Below are 19926 nucleotides of genomic sequence, written 5' to 3' on the forward strand. Positions count from 1 at the left end.
TAAATCACTTACTGTAAGTAACAACTACCCAGAAAGTCAATTACAGAGCACTTTACTGTGGTACAAATGTACATCTTACACATGTGTGTATACATGTAAAATTTACAGTTTTTCACTATAGTGCCCATTTAATACTACAAACCTTATGGGGTATGCCTGGCTACCTATTACTGATATCTAGAGCAGGGGTGTCAAAATCAATCACATAAGGGGCCAAAAGCTAAAACAGTCTAATTTGTGTACCAAACTGTTTATTAAGATTTAATAAGGGGAGTCTCTGTTGGGTACGCTTAAAATGTCAATTGAAATATGCCTAGATACAGTACAGGGTAAAGAATTAGCATTAACCACCCCATCCCACAATACCTACCTGCATTTTATTAGGAAAGAAGGACATATTCCTCAGGGGTGCGATGAGATGGTTGTTCCCAGAAAGAAGAATGGCAGCCAGGTGTACGGCCTGACCGAGGATGGTGACATCAGAACTGGTCATGTCAGAGTGGACTCGGAGAAATGGCCGACGGTTGTCCAGCAGCGACTGCACAAATCTATTCAAGGTTCGTTCCTTGAACACTTGAACACCTTTAATAAATGTTTTCACCTCCTCCTGTGTATACATGAAACACATTGGTGGATATATTGTACAGTTGAAGAGCTTTTTCGCCTTTTACCCCATCCCCCTCCAAAAATACTAAAAACTCACATGAAGCCTCCTACTAGGTGTCAAAATGTCCAACTCCCATTTAAGTGATAGCCAATCATAGTTAAGATAGTCATGACTGCAGTGATGACTTGGCAACCTTCAGTTATTACAATCGTTTCTCACTTTGGGTGTGTCAGTGATGCCAATCATATGACTGCTATTTCCCTAACCTATATGCATTTCTCCCTGAAGTCTTCTAAGAGGCTGTAAATGTTTCCAGATGATAGCAGAATATGTTGTGTAAAGCCAGTCCCAGTTTGTTGGACCATTCATGGTATCCTGATTGAAGTCCCACACAGATCACTGGAGATCCCTTAGTAAATCTGGCCTCACAAACATAAACACACACACGTAAACTAAAAACGTTTTTCTTTGGCTGCACAATGCAGGTTTTGGAGGCTTCTGGACCTCTGTACTACAGAATACCCAGTTAGCTCATGGTGACCCAGAAAGTATAAAGGGCTCAAACAGACCAAAACGTCCTCTTACCAAATGCATTGATTAGGAGCAGAAACTCCAAAACAGCTGTATGCATGTGAGATTAGTATGGCTCTTTAAAAAGTTCTGGTTAAATACACACTGTATAGCAGTGGTCCTCTTTACCTTAATTTTAATTGCGACTATAGTGCGCTGTGGTGCTCAGATTCAGCACACTTTGCAATAGATGTGTGGGGAGTTGGGACTCGATAAGTGCAGCACAGGGGTATTACAATTAGGGACTAATGTTGTGATGTTAAGTCGATCAGCAAGCAGACATTTTTCTTTGGTGAGAAATTAAGTTAGGGTTAGGTATAGCGGTTGTAGGAGGGTTAACTTTAGGTGTAGGGATAGGAAGGATAGTGTTATGTGTAGGGGGTAGGACTGTTAGTGTTAGAAGCGGAAGTGAGGTTAGTGTAGGTGTCGTGGCATTGAGAAGTAATACTAGGAAGGTTAGTGTTAAAACTAGTAGAAGGGTTAGTGTGAGGGAAGGAAGTAGGACAAGTTTTTACTATTATCAACAAAATGCTCGTGCCAATGTCTGTAAGATGAAATCACTGATATTAAAGCAACACTGCAGCAAGTAAGAAACAAGAAATAAGGGGAAGGCTCTGGATCCTATGGAGCCTTCCTGGTCTTCTATCTATTACTCTGCTCCACCGCTGTCCCCCATTGAAATGATGCACCTTCAGGATTCCTTGGAAGGATTTCGGAAGGCATGCACATGAACTTCCGAAGCACTCGTAGGAGTCCTGAACAGCTATTTGACCTACATGAGGGACAGCGGTGGAGCAAGGGGACCTTCCCTTTATATGAGTGGGGATCTAACTTTTTCAGAGCTGCTTTAAAACCACCCTGGCGGTATGGGCGAGCTGAGTTCGTCCAGGAAAAACATGCAAAAAGCGGTAATGACGAGCTGAGCTCGTCCATGCCGACAGGGAGATTTCCTGTTACTCTGCACCACCCGCTGCACTTTTTACTGATCAAAGGGATTCCCTGTGGGTAGCGATCTGTGCTACCCCCAGCGTGCAGGACTAGCATCCAGCCATCCTGACTATCCCTGTGCAGCCAGCGGGGCAGAGAATGTGCTGGCTGCATGCGGGATTTCCCTTTCCCTGCGGACGGGTGGATGGGTGACCATTCTGTGTGGGGGGGGATGCCCCCCTTCTGTTCAGGCTGGTCGGGGACTCCTGTGTGTAGGGGGGAGATTTCCCTTCTATGCGGGCTGGTGGTGGCCTACGGGGATCCTCCTCCTGTGCGGGGGGGGGGTGTCCCCTTCTATGGGGCTGGTCGTGGCCTGCGGGGATCCTCCTTCTGTGCGGGGGGTTGTCCCCTTCTATGGGGGCTGTGGGTGGCCTCTCCCTCCTCTTCCCCCCATCCCTCCCGATTCCCCGTGACCCCCCCCCCAATCCCCCCCCCCCCCCCCAGTCAGAAGCCCTGATCTACTCACCTCAGGCTGTCTCCTGCGCTTGCCGCGATGGACACCCTCCTCCTCCATCGGCAAAGTCCCGGTCTCTGTCGTTACAGTTACGAGGCTCGGTGTCGTCACCAAGCCTCGTAACTGTAATTACAGAGAACACGAGACTTCGCGATGGAGGAGGAAGTGCGCCACTTCCGCCGCCCTCAGGTGAGTAGATCAGGGCTTCTGACTGGAGGAGGGAGGGGCACGAGGGATCGGGAGGGATCGGGAGGGAGGGATGGGGAAGAGGAGGGAGAGGCCACCCACAGCCCCCATAGAAGGGGACAACCCCCCGCACAGAAGGAGGATCCCCTCAGGCCACCACCAGCCCGCATAGAAAGGGAATCTCCCCCTATACACACAGGAGTCCCCGACCAGCCTGAACAGAAGGGACACCCGGCCACAGTCGGGGGAGTATGGAGATCGGGGGCAATGGGGGGGCAGAGGCACCCGCAAACCTGGCTCCCTATACATCTGACTCCCTAGATCTGGCTGCACATCTCCTATACACCTAGCAAACATCTGGCTCACTATATACCTAGCAAACATCTGGCTACCTATTCCTGGCTAATACATCTGGCTAATACATCTGGCTAACTATACCTGGCTGCACATCTGGCTAACTACACCTGGCTAATACATCTGGCTATACATCTGGGTCTTATACTCACCATTGCCATGCTGATCCCTCGTCGCGTACCTCTGATAGCTTCCCCAGTGCCTTCTTCCATGTCCCTTGGCGGATTTTGCTTCTCCCTCGGCGATCACATGTCTCCCGTCAATCGGCGTTGATGGCACCAGGGTCACACAGCATCATCAACATCTCGCAGCAAACACTTTTTTTTATTGAATTCAATACAATAACCTGAATTGAATTCAATATAAAAAAAAAATTGATTGCAAAAAAAAAAATTGGTTGAAAATTATTGGAAATTAATTAAACCACATTTTGCACAGAAATCCTGGGGAAATAGAACGCCAGGGTGGCTACTAGTATCGGCTACTTGTGCCAAACTCACTAGTGTCTATAGTGAATGTACGACTTTTCACTGGTGTAATATCATTAAAGTAAGTAAAGTGTATTATTGATAGAAGTTGCATCACCACTGACAAGATTTCTGGCCTACTTTCTCTTCCGCAGACCCCCATGAATCTCTGTAGCTTTAAAGTGAACCTGCAGGGAAAAAAGTGCCCCTGTGGGATACTCACCTACGGAAGGGGAAGACTGGATCCTCAGGCTTCTCCTGTTTTCCTCCACTGGCCCATGCTAGCACTGTGCACTCTATTTGACACCTTGCATAAGTGTAGTAGCACAAACTCGCTTGGGCTGCAGTGGAAAAAGCCGAGCCTGACTGGGTCTGTGCTCCTGTGCAGACATGCAGAGGATCCTTAAGTGGGGGGTGCTCAAATTTAAAAAAAGGGACCCACCATTTCATTCGTGATAAATTGTAGTGATAATCGTCATCTTCTCATTATGATCACGTGAAATGTCAGGTACATTTTTGCAATTATGGCCATACATAATTACGATTTTGAAATGTAATTTATTTTGTGTAATCCATTCATAATTCCACGTAACAGTGAGAGGGTTCACTGAAGTTTCACCACGCATGCTGTGAATGCGATTGGAAATACCACTGCAATGACAGCATACTCCCAAAACAAAGGAAAATAAGAGCCACGTGTTCTGCCATCCCTATGGGGTGAAAACTGCGCGGGGACGTTACTTAACACCAGTCTGCAAAGGAAACAGCAGGCAATCATTTGCCACCTATTATTTCTTACTGACTATGTGTTTCTGACAATCACTGACTGTGTGTTCCGGGGCTGGTGCTGTGCCTGGTGTGGGGAGTCTCTATGAAACCAGGCCAGCAAAGGGGCACATCGCCGGTGAAGAGGAATAGAGTAAGATTGTGTGAACGGAAGGGGGTCCTGTCTGACTCTACTGATGCTGGCCTAGCTGGTAGTCTGCTCTTTTTCTGGGGAAAGGGAGGAGGGGTTGGATGGCGTGGGCCAGTAAGCATCTTTACACTGTGTAGTGCACTACTAAATGGAGCAACTCCAGGGGTAAGGGGCCACATTAGAGGGGCTTTCAAAGGTACTTGAGCACCCAGAGCACCCCCCTCTGCACGTACCTGTGCGCAGTCATAGTACAGACCCAATCAGGATCATATTTTCCTGATGGAGTCCAAACAGGTCCATGCTACTGCGCAGGGGCAGGACAGCCGTGATCTTCAGGAGTCTCTGCTCTGAAATGATCTGGCAGAAGGAGACAGAGGAAGCCTCTGGAGGACCCAGAAGCTTACCTCTCCCAAGGTAAGTATCCCTTTTTTTATTTCTATTCTCACAGGTTCACTTTAAATTGATCGCTGGTGGGTCCAGGAGGACAGGAGATTAAAAATGTAAAGCCCCATCTACACCATACAATTTTTTGGCCGATTCGATTCATTGATTCGATTCGATCTGACATATCCGATCAGGATTAGATTCAATTCAATTTGCCATTGCAAAACAACAGATTGAATCGAATCAAATCAATGAATCAAACAAAAAAATCTTATGGTGTAGATGGGGCTTTATACATTTTCCAGGGTTTGTTTCTTTTCCCTACACTTCCATGCTCTCTGTCATTGTTGGAAATATGTGTCCATTTCACCTTAAAACAGAAAGTGAAGAAAATTATTTCATATGGATAGTTGGAGACTCAACAACAAAAAGAGGTTCAAACTCCTTTCCATGCTATCCAAACCTAAAATACATGTAACAAACATGGAGGAAGCAGCTGCGGGTAGTCTGGCATCCTCCGCAGCTGCCTCCATTCCTCTGCCTAGTGTGTCACCCGTGCCTCCGGCGTCTGGCACGCCTAGGACGGGTTTGTCAGCTGCACATAGGGTTGCATTTTCGCGTGCGCACAGACAGGACCTTTATGCGGGGAGGAGGCGCGTCAGCTGACCAGAGGGTCGGTTGACGTCAGAGGAGACGTTCGCCGCTCCTCATTGGCTCAGAGGAGTGGGCGTGCCAATTGGGTCTCCTCTGCTTCTTAAGCCTCTCGGCTTCACTTGCAAACTGTCTGCTGTTGCGAATACTACATGTTAGCGCTCAGACCTTACTTAGATAGATCCGGTGTGCTTTGATCCGGGAGGAAACCGGGGATTTCACACTAGATAGGAATATTATTGTTTGCATTACTCTTCATTGATATCTGTGTATGACTCTGACTTGATTCTGACCTCTCTCGTTTACTGTCTCTGTACTTCTGCCCATCTGATCCTGTTGCCGACTCAGCCTGTATAACTACCTTCCTATTGCTTTCTGATTCTGTACCGTTAGTACCAGTCTGTTCCCGACCTTGCCTGTCTGACCTCGCCTCCCCTCCAGAGAGCCCTGATCTCTGGTGAGGGCTTCTGTACTGATAGTACCCACCAGCTCCTCTGGTGAGGGCCTCTGTACTGATAGTACCCACCAGCTCCTCTGGTGAGGGCCTCTGTACTGATAGTACCCACCAGCTCCTCTGGTGAGGGCTTCTGTACTGATAGTACCCACTAGCTTCTCTGGTGAGGGCCACTGTACTGATAGTACCCACCAGCTCCTCTGGTGAGGGCTTCTGTACTGATAATACCCGCCAGCTCCTCTGGTGAGGGCCTCTGTACTGATAGTACCCACCAGCTCCTCTGGTGAGGGCCTCTGTACTGATAGTACCCACCAGCTCCTCTGGTGAGGGCTTCTGTACTGATATACCCACCAGCTCCTCTGGTGAGGGCCTCTGTACTGATAGTATCCACCAGCTCCTCTGGTGAGGGCCTCTGTACTGATAGTACCCACCAGCTCCTCTGGTGAGTGCTCCTGTACTGATAGTACCCACCAGCTCCTCTGGTGAGGGCCGCTGTACTGATAGTACCCACCAGCTCCTCTGGTGAGGGCCTCTGTACTGATAGTACCCACCAGCTCCTCTGGTGAGGGCTTCTGTACTGATAGTACCCACCAGCTCTTCTGGTGAGGGCCTCTGTACTGATAGTACCCACCAGCTCCTCTGGTGAGGGCTTCTGTACTGATTATACCCACCAGCTCCTCTGGTGAGGGCTTCTGTACTGATTATACCCACCAGCTCCTCTGGTGAGTGCTCCTGTACTGATAGTACCCACCAGCTCCTCTGGTGAGGGCCTCTGTACTGATAGTACCCACCAGCTCCTCTGGTGAGTGCTCCTGTACTGATAGTACCCACCAGCTCCTCTGGTGAGGGCCTCTGTACTGATAGTACCCACCAGCTCCTCTGGTGAGGGCTTCTGTACTGATAGTACCCACCAGCTCTTCTGGTGAGGGCCTCTGTACTGATAGTACCCACCAGCTCCTCTGGTGAGGGCTTCTGTACTGATTATACCCACCAGCTCCTCTGGTGAGGGCTTCTGTACTGATTATACCCACCAGCTCCTCTGGTGAGTGCTCCTGTACTGATAGTACCCACCAGCTCCTCTGGTGAGGGCTTCTGTACTGATATACCCACCAGCTCCTCTGGTGAGGGCCTCTGTACTGATAGTATCCACCAGCTCCTCTGGTGAGGGCCTCTGTACTGATAGTACCCACCAGCTCCTCTGGTGAGGGCTTCTGTACTGATAATACCCACCAGCTCCGCTGGTGAGGGCCTCTGTACTGATCGCACCCACCAACTCCTCTGGTGAGGGCCTCTGTACTGATAGTACCCACCAGCTCCTCTGGTGAGGGCCTCTGTACTGATAGCACCCACCAGCTCCTCTGGTGAGGGCCTCTGTACTGATAATACCCTCCAGCTCCGCTAGTGAGGGCCTCTGTACTGATCGCACCCACCAACTCCTCTGGTGAGGGCCTCTGTACTGATAGTACCCACCAGCTCCTCTGGTGAGGACCTCTGTACTGATAGTACCCACCAGCTCCTCTGGTGAGGGCTTCTGTACTGATAATACCCACCAGCTCCTCTGGTGAGGGCCTCTGTACTGATAGTACCCACCAGCTCCTCTGGTGAGGTATTGCTATCTATCAAGTACTACTGTTGCACCAAGCACTATACATTGTATATCTTCTGTGTGTTGCTATACTTGTATTATTGGTGATTCTGCAGATCACCACATAATCAGGTATAGTGTCTGTATTATTAGTGATACTGCAGATCACTCAATAATCAGACATCTGTTCGCTGACACCAATCGTTACAATACACTTTAATAATTAGAATTTAGCTTCACTGGTTTTCTGATAAACAGGTGCTTTCAGCTTATAAGATAATTAGCTTACTTACAGGCACAATCCATTCCTGGTCTTTACTTAAGGCCTTAAAAGAGAATGAAATTCCATAGAATACGGCAAGGAGCAGATGAATGGATAATTCTTTATCTCGGCTTTTACACTCCTGAGAAAGAAACAAAATAATAACGTCATATATTCTTCTCAACTTTGTGGTAGAGATGCTCAAAGTATCAAGATATAAAAAAAAAATCATCTGGTCCTTAAAAGAGTGGTCCAAGGATGATGAAAATAAAAAATCCACGTACCTGGGGGCTTCTTCCAGCCCCTGGCATCCGTCCTGTGCCCTCGCCGCAGCTCCGGTGGCTCCGGTCCCCTCCGCGTCGGCTCTCTCTGCGCTCCAGTGTGCGGTTCACTGGTCGCGCTGACGTCATCTGGACAGTACAGCGCAGGAGCAGTAGTTATGTACATGCTGTACAGTCCAGATGATGTCAGCACGACTGAGAGCCGCTCGCGCAGGCGCAGTAGGAATCTTGCGCTGAGGGGCCCTGGACCACCAGCGTGGAGCCAAGCTATGGCGTGGGCACAGAACGGCAGGCAGGGGCTGTAAGGAAGCCCCAGGTAAGTGTTTTTTTTTGTTTTTTTCATTATTATGCTTGGATGTGTCCTTGAACAGGTTCGAGAATTATGTAAATGTAAGCTCAGATGCCAAATATTACATAACACTAGAGATGAGCGTAATGACCTAATTACGATTTTGCGAAATTTCGCGTAATTAGTGTAATTACGATTATGGCCGTAAGTACATAATCGTAATGAAGAAGGATTTCGCGAAATTTCGCGTAAGCGTAATTTTCGCGTAATTTTCACATTACAGTCGTATCATGCCGTAATTTCGCATTAAACGCTACCGTAATTTCGCGTTAAACCGTAACGCTCCGTATAATATAAAAAAGCCGCCGACTTTAAGGGTTAATAGCAAAGCCCCCTTAAATGCTAAGAGCCTCAAATTTGGAGAATATATTAAGGAGATCAGGAGGAATAAGAGGAAAAAAATTTTTTTCAAAAAGACCTTATAGTTTTTGAGAAAATCGATGTTAAAGTTTCAAAGGAAAAATGTAAACATTTAAAAACCCGCCGACTTTAACGGTTAATAGCAAAGCCTGCTTAAAGTTTAGGAACACCAAATTCCCAGGGTATATTAAGGGGATCAGTGGGAATAAGAGGAAAAAATTTTTTTTCAAAAAGACCTTATAGTTTTTGAGAAAATCGATTTTTAAGTTTCAAGGGCGAAAATGTCTTTTAAATGCGGAAAATGTCAGTTTTTTTTGCACAGGTAACAATAGTGTATTATTTTAATAGATTCCCCCAAGTGGGAAGAGTTTTACTTACTTCGTTCTGAGTGTGGGAAATATAAAAAAAAAACGACGTGGGGTCCCCCCTCCCAGACCTCTTTAACCCCTTGTCCCCCATGCAGGCTGGGATAGCCAGAATGCGGAGCACCGGCCGCGTGGGGCTCCGCACCCTGACTATACCAGCCCGCATGGTCCATGGATTGGGGGGTCTCGGAAGGGGAGGGGCAGCCAAGCTTTCCCCTCCCCCTCCGAGCCCTTGTCCAATCCAAGGACAAGGGGCTCTTCTCCACCTCCGATGGGCGGTGGAGGTGGAGGCCGCGATTTCCTGGGGGGGAGGTTCATGGTGGAATCTGGGAGTCCCCTTTAAAAAGGGGTCCCCCAGATGCCCACCCCCCCTCCCAGGAGAAATGAGTATAGAGGTACTTGTACCCCATACCCATTTCCTTTAAGAGTTAAAAGTAAATAAACACACAAACACATAGAAAAAGTATTTTAATTGAACAAAAAACATAACCACGAAAAAAGTCCTTTAATATTCTTAATTAACCATTAATACTTACCTGTCCCTTTAAATAAATGATCCCACGCAATATCCTCGGAAATGTTCTATCAGTTACAATGTAACAAAGTTATTACAATGTAACAACTTTGTTACATTGTAACTACGCCGCACCCGACGTCACTCACCGCCGCCGCCGCCGCTGCGTCTGTGCTGCAGGACCCGACAGAGCTCTGAGCTAGCTCAGAGCTCTCGAAAGCATCTTTGTATTTGGGCTCCAAGGAGCCCCATTGGTCCTTAGCAGACCAATGGGGTTCCTTCTGATTTGAAGGAACCCCATTGGTCTGCTAAGGACCAATGGGGCTCCTTGGAGCCCAAATACAAAGATGCTTTAGAGAGCTCTGAGCTATATAGCTCAGAGCTCTGTCGGGTCCGTGCAGGACGCTAAGTCCCCGCCGGCTCCGCTGCCCTCCCCGCCTCTCCCACATGTCACCCACATGTCACCCACATGTGGGTGACATGTGGGTGACAGATGTGGGCGGGGTGGACAGCGGGAGCTGCGGGGACTTAGCGTCCTGCACGGACGCGTATGCGGCGGCTGAGCGGCGAGTGGCGTCGGGTGCGGCGTAGTTACAATGTAAAAATAAATGAAATCAATATTTGGTAGATCCTACAGCCTCTAAACGCTTCCTGTAGGTTCCAATGAGAGTCTGGATTCTGCTTGAAGGTATTTTGGACCATTCCTCTTTACAAAACATCTCTAGTTCATTCAGGCTTGATGGCTTCTGAGCATGGACAGCTCTCTTTAACTCACACCCCAGATTTTCAATTATATTCAGGTCTGGGGACGGAGATGGCCATTCCAGAACGTTGTACTTGTTCCTCTGCATGAATGACTTAGTGGATTTTGAGCAGTGTTTAGGGTTGTTGTCTTGTTGAAAGATCCAGCCCCGGCGCAGCTTCAGCTTTGTCACTGATTCCTGGACATTGGTCTCCAGAATCTGCTGATACTGAGTGGAATCCATGCATCCCTCAACTTTGATAAGATTCCTAGTCCCTGCTCTGGCCATACAGCCCCACAGCATGATGAAACCACCACCATATTTTACTGTAGGTAGCAGGTGTTTTTCATGCAATGCGGTGTTCATTTTCCTCCATACATAACGCTCCTTGTTTTGAACAAATAACTACATTTTAGTTTAATCAGTCCACAGCACCTTATTCCAAAATGAAGCTGGCTTGTTCAAATGTGCTTTAGCATACCTCAAGCAGCTCTGTTTGTGCTGTGGGCGGAGAAAAGGCTTCCTCTGCATCACTCTCACATACAGCATCTCGTTGTGTAAAATACGCTGAATGGTTGAACGATGCACAGTGACTCCATCTGCAGCAAGGTGATGTTGTAGGTCTTTGGTGCTGGTCTGTGGGTTGACTGAGTGTTCTCACCATTCATCGCTTCGGTCTATCCGAGATTTTTTTTGGGTCTGCCACTATGAGCCTTAACTTGAACTGAGCCTGTGGTCTTCCATTTCCTCAATATGTTCCTAACTGTGGAAACAGACAGCTGAAATCTCTGAGACAGCTTTCTGTATCCTTCAGCTAAAGCATGATGGTGAACAATCTTTGTCTTCAGGTCATTTGAGAGTTGTTTTGAGAAAATTAAAAGAGGGAAACTTACAGTTGACCACCTTAAATACTCTTTCTCATAATTGGATTCACCTGTGCATGTAGGTCAGGGATCACTGAGCTTACCAAGCCAATTTGAGTTCCAATAATTCGTTCTAAAGATTTTGGAATCAATAAATGACAACAGTGCCCAAATTTATGCACCTGCCTAATTTAAACAATTATTGCACACTTTCTGTAAATCCAATAAACGTAATTTTACTTCTCAAATATCACTGTGTGTGTCTCCTATATGATATTTTAACTGACATTTTTTATTGTAACAACCAACGATTTATACAGGAAAATCATGACGATCAACAAGGTTGCCCAAACTTTTGCATCGCACTGTAGTTCCAAAAGGCTTGTGATTTGTTCAGATTTGGTTGTGGAACCTCTGCATTGCATTTCATATGCATGAGGCATCATGTTATCCATCTTTCATGAACTGTTGCTTAATCTGCGTTTGGGATCAGTTGCTCACTACCACCTGTGCTGATTGAACATTATTATAGGAACATTATTAGTAGGGTTTTTACTTTCAAAGACCGGTCTGGGGACTGCAGCCCCTGGTGCTCATATTGCTGTCTGGTGGCCTTTTCAATTGCTATCTTTTACACTGATTATTGATTTTTTGGTATTTGATATAGGACTCATTAAATAAATATTGATGTGTTCACATGCACCCAAGAGTCCATTTTTAATTCCCTTGCCGTTTTATTGATTTGTTCAGATACAGCTTTGCAAACCTAAGCAATTCTGCCTGTCTTATTCCAACGGTATCGTCAGGAACTCTGACATCTGACACATAAACTAAACTCTGCAGAGTTAGAGATTTTTTTTTTTCCCTGCAATTTGTCTGAGCATTTCACAGACTGATCTTGAGTTGAATTTTCTTGGATATCCACTCCTGGGAGCATTAGCTTCTCTTAAGGTGGCCATACACATATTGATTTCTCCCATCAACATCCAACAGATTCAATGACTCTGATCGAACCATCGGATACAAATTCAAAGAAATGGGTGGCCCAGTTAATCTATCGTTCAATTGATTTTTGTCTGAAATCGATCAAATAAATTGATTGGACCAGATGGAAAATCTAGGTCTATTGGCAGCGGGTTGAGATTGGCGGCAGATCAACGGCCCATAGTGTTGCACTGGATCAATAGATTTGTTCCTAGTGTGTGGCATACATGAGACAGATGCTGCACTGTCAGATGAAAACTGACAGGAATCTATCTGATTGTCGAATCTAATGGCCATCTATTAGTGTATGGCTACCTTAAGATCTCTACTGATGTCTTTCCTTTTTGGCATTGTATTAACACGCCCCTAAATGCTGCAGATAAAATGCCAAAACTTCTACTTTCACAAAGATTATCATATTTTCAGTTTATGATTTATTCACACGTATGTGATTAGCAGTTCCTGGCTGCAACTTGTCCTCCTAACTCCTATGGAAGTGCAGTGTAATATGTCATGTTTTGTTGTGTATTATTGGTCACCTGAGGCTGTATTTACATAATTTTAAGAACTGCTAAGACCTTCATCTGATGAATGTGTTATACCTCGTATCCGTGGTTATACCTCTGTGAACACTTTAAAAGCTTAAAGTGTGATCAGTTTGTCACTGGGGGTCGGTAAGGATCCAACATATTGGATCCATAAAGGATACCTGTAGCCACATTACTCACCTAAGAAGAGGGAAGGATCTGTATCCCTTAAAGACTCCCTTTTCCTCACCGCATCCCCTTGTTCCACCGCCAGGTCCCTGTTCCATTGATCTGATTTTAATATCGAAGAAGCCTTCAGGTCTTTGCTGAAGGCTTCGGAAGTACTCGGGTCTACTCTGAAAGCTTTGGAAGTACTTCGGTCTCCTCTACAGGCTTTCGGAAGTACACCGGTCTCCTTCTACAGGCTTTCGGAAGTACTTAAGTCTCTGAGTACCTCCAAAGTCAAGAAGCTCTGTACTGCGAATGCTCGAGAGTGAAGTTATGCCTGTGCAGTACAGAGCTGCTTCAATGGGGGCCCAGTGGTGGAATGAAGAGACCAGGAGGAACAGGTCTCTATAGGATGCACAGCCTTCCCTTATCTTAGGCGAGTATGTAACTTTTTTGTTTTTATGTGGCTACAGGTATCCTTTAAGCGACATCAGGCAACCACTATACACATACAATATCTGTGCTTGGCAAAAGTATGTGACCCTTTGCTTTCATTGGCCGATGTGCCCAATTTGGGCAGTAAATTTAACTAAATATTTTTGGTAACTGACAAGTTCTGCACATTGGCTTAAAGAGAACCCGAGGTGTATTTATGAAATCTTAATACGACACAGAAGCATGTCCTGTGGACAATGACATGCCTCTGTGTTGTTCTGGACCGGCCCCAGTCCCCCCTGGGCTTTGCTGCCCCCCCCCCCCTCTCAAAATACCACCAGGCTAGCGACAATCTGCTTATTGCTAGCCTGCTATTTACCTGAACTTGTCAATCAGCTTATCTGGTCCAGAACGACTCAAAGGCATATCATTGTGCACAGGACATGCCTCTGTGTCTTATTAAGATTTCATAAATCTGCCTCGGGTTCTCTTTAAGGGATTTCAGGACATTCCTCCCTTACTTCCTATATGTAGCAACCAGGATTGGCAAATGCGGCACTTCCATTTCCCCCACGACATGCTTGCAGAAAAGCATTTGAATAAGACGCAGAGTGGCTGGTTCAGACACCCGTTCAAACTAGCCATTGCTCTGTTGCTCATGTGCTGGTTTAGTAAAGGGCCCCAGGATGATACTGTCACCCCCATGTTTCATAAATGGCATGCTGGATCATACTTTGCGGTGGAGGCACTGAAAAAACATTAGGTGTTGTGTACCTCTCCAGGGAGACACTGCCACAGTGTAGAGATATAGGTTTATCAGCACAATGTAAGACAACACATTTTTTACATTGCAAAGTGCATTTCTACACTTATTTAAAAAAAAAAATACATGTACACACACACAACACACATACATACATACACATACATATACACACACATACACACACACACACACACACACACACACATACATACATACATACATACATACATATACACACACATACATGCCTATACACACACAGACAGAAACACACGTTTTTTTGTTCAACATTAATGAAAACTGTTGCACAACACAGTAACAGAAATTATGCATACTACATACCTTTACTGCAGCTTCAAAGAGATCCTTTTTTTGTTCAATCATTGATTTTCCACTTCCATCTCTTAGTAGTTTGTATTTGTCTCCATAAACCAGGAAGTAGTCTATGCAATGTCCTTCAGTCTCCTGCAGCAACAAACAGGACATCACATCGTGAAGGGTTCAGCATTCTCTTTAGAAAATGGTAGAAAACTCCACGTCATTTGAAGAATGAAAATGAATTTTAAAACTGCCCTGAATTGGGGGAAAGACAACTGAATTAAGGCCACGGAGGGCTAAATGATCTTACTCTGAGATGCCTGATGCTGCTTGTTGTCTTCCAGGTCCTCCCCTTTCTCTGGTCCTATTCTTCTTTGACTAGCTCTGTCAGTCTAAGAGCCTCCCTGAAGTTTACTTCAGCAGTGACAAGAGATTCTGAACTGTGTATAAGAGCTCAGAACTGCACATGCACAGTGAAAGAAAGAGCTTGTGGATAAGCGATTCCTTTTTCTGCACACATGCAGATCGGAACTCATGCATATGAAGTTTTGCATCGCTTGTCGCCACTGGGGAAAACTTCCAAGAGATTTTCCAAAGACAGAGCCAGTCAAAAAAGAAGACCGGGGAAAGGAAGAGCCCAGAAGACAATGAGCAGAATTAGGCTTCTCAAGATAAGGCAATTTAGCCCTCTTTGGGCTTGATCCAATTTATTTGTTGATTCAGGGGTACTTCAAGAGGAAGTAAAGCAAATGAGTAGTGAGATGTGTGGCCTCCTACCCTTACAAGGCTTTGTGTCCTCTATGCTAGGACTGTATCACTGCTGTCTACTTCTGGCAGGGCCTATTGCTACTCATTGGGAGTTGGGACCACTGGAGGACTGCCAGATATTAACAGTGACAAGGTCCTAGCTCTGAATTAGAATAGGAAGCAACACAATACACTAATTGCAGAGCCGTGATGGGCAGATAATCTCTGTGATCACGACACAGCCGTGATTCAGGAGCATTTTTTCACTATTCGGCTTTGGTATTCAACGCCATGAAAAAAAGATTCTGGATCACGGAAACCGGCCATGGCATGCCGTGATTGAAAATATTCGGAACGCAATCACGGGTTGTGATCGTGGTATCACGGAAAAAAAATATTCCATGATTATCACTCACCGACTTTATCGGTTAATAGCAAAGCCCTCTTACATTGTAGAAATACCAAATTTGCCAGGTATGTTAAGAAGAACAGTGGGAACGAGAGGAAAAGAGTGACACTGGGTGCCAGCATGGGTGAGGGTGACAGGTGTGAGAGGCAGGGAGGACAGCGGGAGCCAGCGGCAATGCATCCACATACTTCAACACTGTTGATCATACCCTGCTTCTCCAGACCCTCTCAACACTGGGAATCAAGGGCTTAGCACACTCCTGGCTCAACTCTTACCTGTCTGGTCGTTCTTTCATGGTCTCCTATGCCAATACCAACTCCTCTCCACGCCCACTGTCTGTGGGAGTACCACAAGGGTCCGTCCTCGGACCCCTCCTCTTTTCCATTTACACTCATGGCCTGGGACAGATAATAAGCTCTTTTGGGTTTCAATACCACCTCTATGCTGATGACACCCAAATTTATTGTTCTGCCCCAGACCTCTCCACACTACTATCAAAAGTCCCCAAATGTCTATCCGCTGTATCTACATTTATGTCATCCCGCTTCCTTAAACTCAATATGAGCAAAACGGAGATTGTAATATTTCCACCTTCGCTCTCTGTTCCACCTCCCATTGTCACAATCAATGTAGAGAACACCCCAATAGCATCAACCCCCAAAGCTCGTTGCCTAGGGGTAACTCTGGACTCTGAGCTCTCCTTTAAACCACATATTAACACTTTAACTACCTCCTGCTACTTCCATCTCAAAAACATTTCCAGAATCCGTCCCTTCCTTTCACAAGAAGCAACTAAAATGCTTGTGCATGCCCTAATCATCTCCCGTCTTGACTACTGCAACACCCTACTCTGTGGTCTACCAAAAAGCAGACTGGCACCTCTCCAATCCCTACTAAACTCTGCGGCCCGTCTCATCCACCTCTCTTCTAGATCCTCTGAGGCAGCCCCTTTCTGCCAATCCCTCCATTGGTTACCAGTTGCCCAAAGGATCCAGTTTAAACTTCTCACACTTGCATACAAAGCTCTACACAAGCTATCGCCTCCATACATTTCCTCTTTATTCTCCAGATACCTCCCCGCTCGGACCCTCCGTTCCTCACAGGAGACCCTTTTGTCCTCCAGCCTAGTCACCTCCTCCCACTCTCGCATCCAAGACTTCTCACGGGCGGTCCCTCTCCTTTGGAACTCTCTCCCTCAGCCGGTTCGTCATGCCACGAGTCTGGAAACCTTCAAACGTACTCTGAAAACACACCTGTTCAGACAAGCCTATAATTTGCTATAGGCAGCACTGAAGGCACACTGGCTCACCCACTAATCCTTGTGTTTCCTTCCCCTTTGTTTCCTCCCCACTACCCTCTAGATTGTAAGCTCGCAAGGGCAGGGACCTCCTCCTAGTGTTTCTCATACTGCTGTAATTTTAACATATGTATATGTACCAACTACATATCAACTATGTATGTATCTGTATTTACTCTATTCAATGTCATGACTGTACAGTGTCTTGTATTTCTTATGTATATTTGTTCCCCATTATTTGTTTGTACTATGTACAGCGCTACGGAAGATGTTGGCGCTATATAAATAAAAAATAATAATAATAATAATAAATAATAATACTTAGTATAGCTGAGAGCTGCAACAGGGAGCGACGTGTGTGGCGGCGGCCGGCGGTAGATCTTCAATCAAGTTGTTACTTAAGAAGATCGCAAGATAGAGGCTATTGGCGTGAGACTTTTTCCCGAGGATATTGGCCTGGGAACATTTTTTTGAAGGTACAGGTAGGTATTTCTGCTTAATTTAGAATAATAAAGGACTGTACTTGTCATTGTGTTTTAATTTCATTTAACCCTTAGTGGAAATGGGTAAGGGGTACTTTATACCCCTATACTCATTTCTCCTGGGAGAGGGGCAGGCATCTGGGGTCCCCTTCTTAAAGGGGACTCCCAGATGCCCCCATGAACCCCCCCCCCCCGAAGTCTTCGCCCCCACCTCCTCTTGGGGCACCGAAGGTGGGGAAGAGCCCCTTGTCCATGGATTGGACAAGGGCTCGGGGGAAGGGCTTGGCCGCCTCTCTCCCCCAGAGCCCTTGTCCATGGATTGGACAAGGGCTCGGGGGGAAGGGGAAGGGCTTGGTCGCCTCTCTCCCCCAGAGCCCCCCCCCCATACCATGGACCATGCGGGCTGGTATAGCTCAGGGTGCGAAGCCCCAGTCGGCCGGGGCTCCACATTCTGGCTATCCCAGCCTACATGGGAGATGAGGGGTTAAATATGCTGGGAGGGGGAACACCACGTCATTTTTTAAAAAAGATTTCCCACACTCTGAACAAAAAAAAATAACATTTTGTATTTTTTTTTTAAAACAGTGTTTCCCACTATCTTTTTAACATATCCTGCAAATTTGGTGTTGCTAGGATGTAAGGGGACTTGGCTATTAACTGCTAAAATCAGCGGGTGATGATCACGGAATATATTTCCATTTCCAGTTTTTCTCAAAAACGTAAAGTTCTGTTTGAATTTTTTTGTTTATGTTGTAGCCCTTTATCACCCTTATAATCCATGCAATTTTGGGGATTGTAGCATGTATGGGGGCTTTGCTATTAACGTTAAAAGAAAATCCGGATCACGGCCGTGATTAGCCGTGATTGCCCCATTCAGGGCAAAAATCTGGGTCGAATTCGTGAATCCATTTCAAATCCGTAAATTAATCACGGCATTTCCGTATTTTTTTTTTCAATCACGGCCGAATAAGTCAAATCCGTAATTGGGGGTATCCGAGCAACACTGCTGTAGAGGTAAGATTGCTCAGTAATACTGACAAGGATAAAAAAAGTAGTATGGTTCCACCCCTGTAAATTATGTTCAAATACTCAAATATATACACGCAAGCGGGGTTTTATTCATGAACCAAAGTTCTCTTTTATTCTCCAATTTTTCTCTTCAGAACGCAGGTGATAAGTGTAGATACAACATCAGACCTTCACTTCACATAAAAATGCCTGACACGTGTTTCGCAGTCATAAGCCGCTTCCTCAGAGGCACATCGCAAACAACACATCCAAAGTCTAGGACATAAGAACACCAGCTCGATCTGAAGGTGGGTGCAGAGAGATACCCTCAAACGTCTCCCAGGGTGAGTGGGCTGTGAAGATGGACAGCCCACTCACCCTGGGAGACGTTTGAGGGTATCTCTCTGCACCCACCTTCAGATCGAGCTGGTGTTCTTATGTCCTAGACTTTGGATGTGTTGTTTGCGATGTGCCTCTGAGGAAGCGGCTTATGGCTGCGAAACACGTGTCAGGCATTTTTATGTGAAGTTAAGGTCTGATGTTGTATCTACACTTATCACCTGCGTTCTGAAGAGAAAAATTGGTGAATAAAAGAGAACTTTGGTTCATGAATAAAACCCCGCTTGCGTGTATATATTTGAGTATTTGAAGATTGCTCAGTTCCAGAGCCCAAGAGGTACTGGAATTTATAACCCAGAATCTTCACACCCTCCAGCTTGGTAGTCCAAAGATAGACCCAATAAATTTGCTGATAAAAATAGGAGAGAGATGTTATAATTTAAGTAGGCCTCAGTTATTTGGACTGAGTTAGTCAAAAGGCTTGGAGTGCAGATCGGCCCTTTAAGGGGATTTTCTCTGAGAGAGAAAATCTGCAGTTCTGTCAGCAGAACTAGAACATACCAAGAAGCTGTTCTATGTACAAGGCCGCAGGTCTCCGTGACCTGGGCATGTAACACCACTGGAACAATAAACATCAGCCATGTTTGGTAAATATCCACATTCCTGCATCTAGGGCAAATGCCTCATTGATTATTAATCGAGTAGGTGTGTATGATGACACCACGAGTGGGTCCACCAATAGACTGATCTAGGGGATGGCGAAGATGATGTCATATTTAACTCTTTCCTAGTCGGTATTAAACCCTGAGTGAGCGATGGGGAGTGCACTCTGCTTCTTACTTTCGCAATAGCTCGCAAGGCTGACTGGGGCCTCTAAGTATGTTCTTCCTTTCTGTAATCTGATATAATGTATGCTGTATATAGGTAGTCTAGATGTAACATAGAGTAGATACAAGAAGACCTGGGTATCTTCAGCAGGAAGGTACTCACGCAGCTGTAACGCAACATGGAAGTCTGCTTTGCCAGGAGATGATAAACTGTATCTATCTGCATTTCTGTTACTTGAATAAATAACGTAAACATTGAAGAAGCCT

The 19926-nt window shown here is 45.9% G+C and overlaps 1 protein-coding gene across 1 annotated transcript in view; it reads right to left on the bottom strand.

Annotated features, from left to right (window-relative positions):
* The window catches only part of LOC137504562 (E3 ubiquitin-protein ligase RNF213-like), a 526907-nt gene that overhangs the window by 145634 nt on the left and 361347 nt on the right, over positions 1-19926 (bottom strand). The window contains exons 37-40 of the mRNA XM_068233144.1: positions 14575-14694; positions 7909-8019; positions 2631-2741; positions 371-607 (exon numbers count right to left, since the gene is read on the bottom strand). Coding sequence (XP_068089245.1) covers positions 371-607; positions 2631-2741; positions 7909-8019; positions 14575-14694 — 579 coding nt within the window. The remainder of the gene's footprint in view (positions 1-370; positions 608-2630; positions 2742-7908; positions 8020-14574; positions 14695-19926) is intronic.

Source organism: Hyperolius riggenbachi, chromosome 4 (assembly GCF_040937935.1).
Source record: "Hyperolius riggenbachi isolate aHypRig1 chromosome 4, aHypRig1.pri, whole genome shotgun sequence".
Classification (NCBI taxonomy): Eukaryota; Metazoa; Chordata; class Amphibia; order Anura; family Hyperoliidae; genus Hyperolius; species Hyperolius riggenbachi.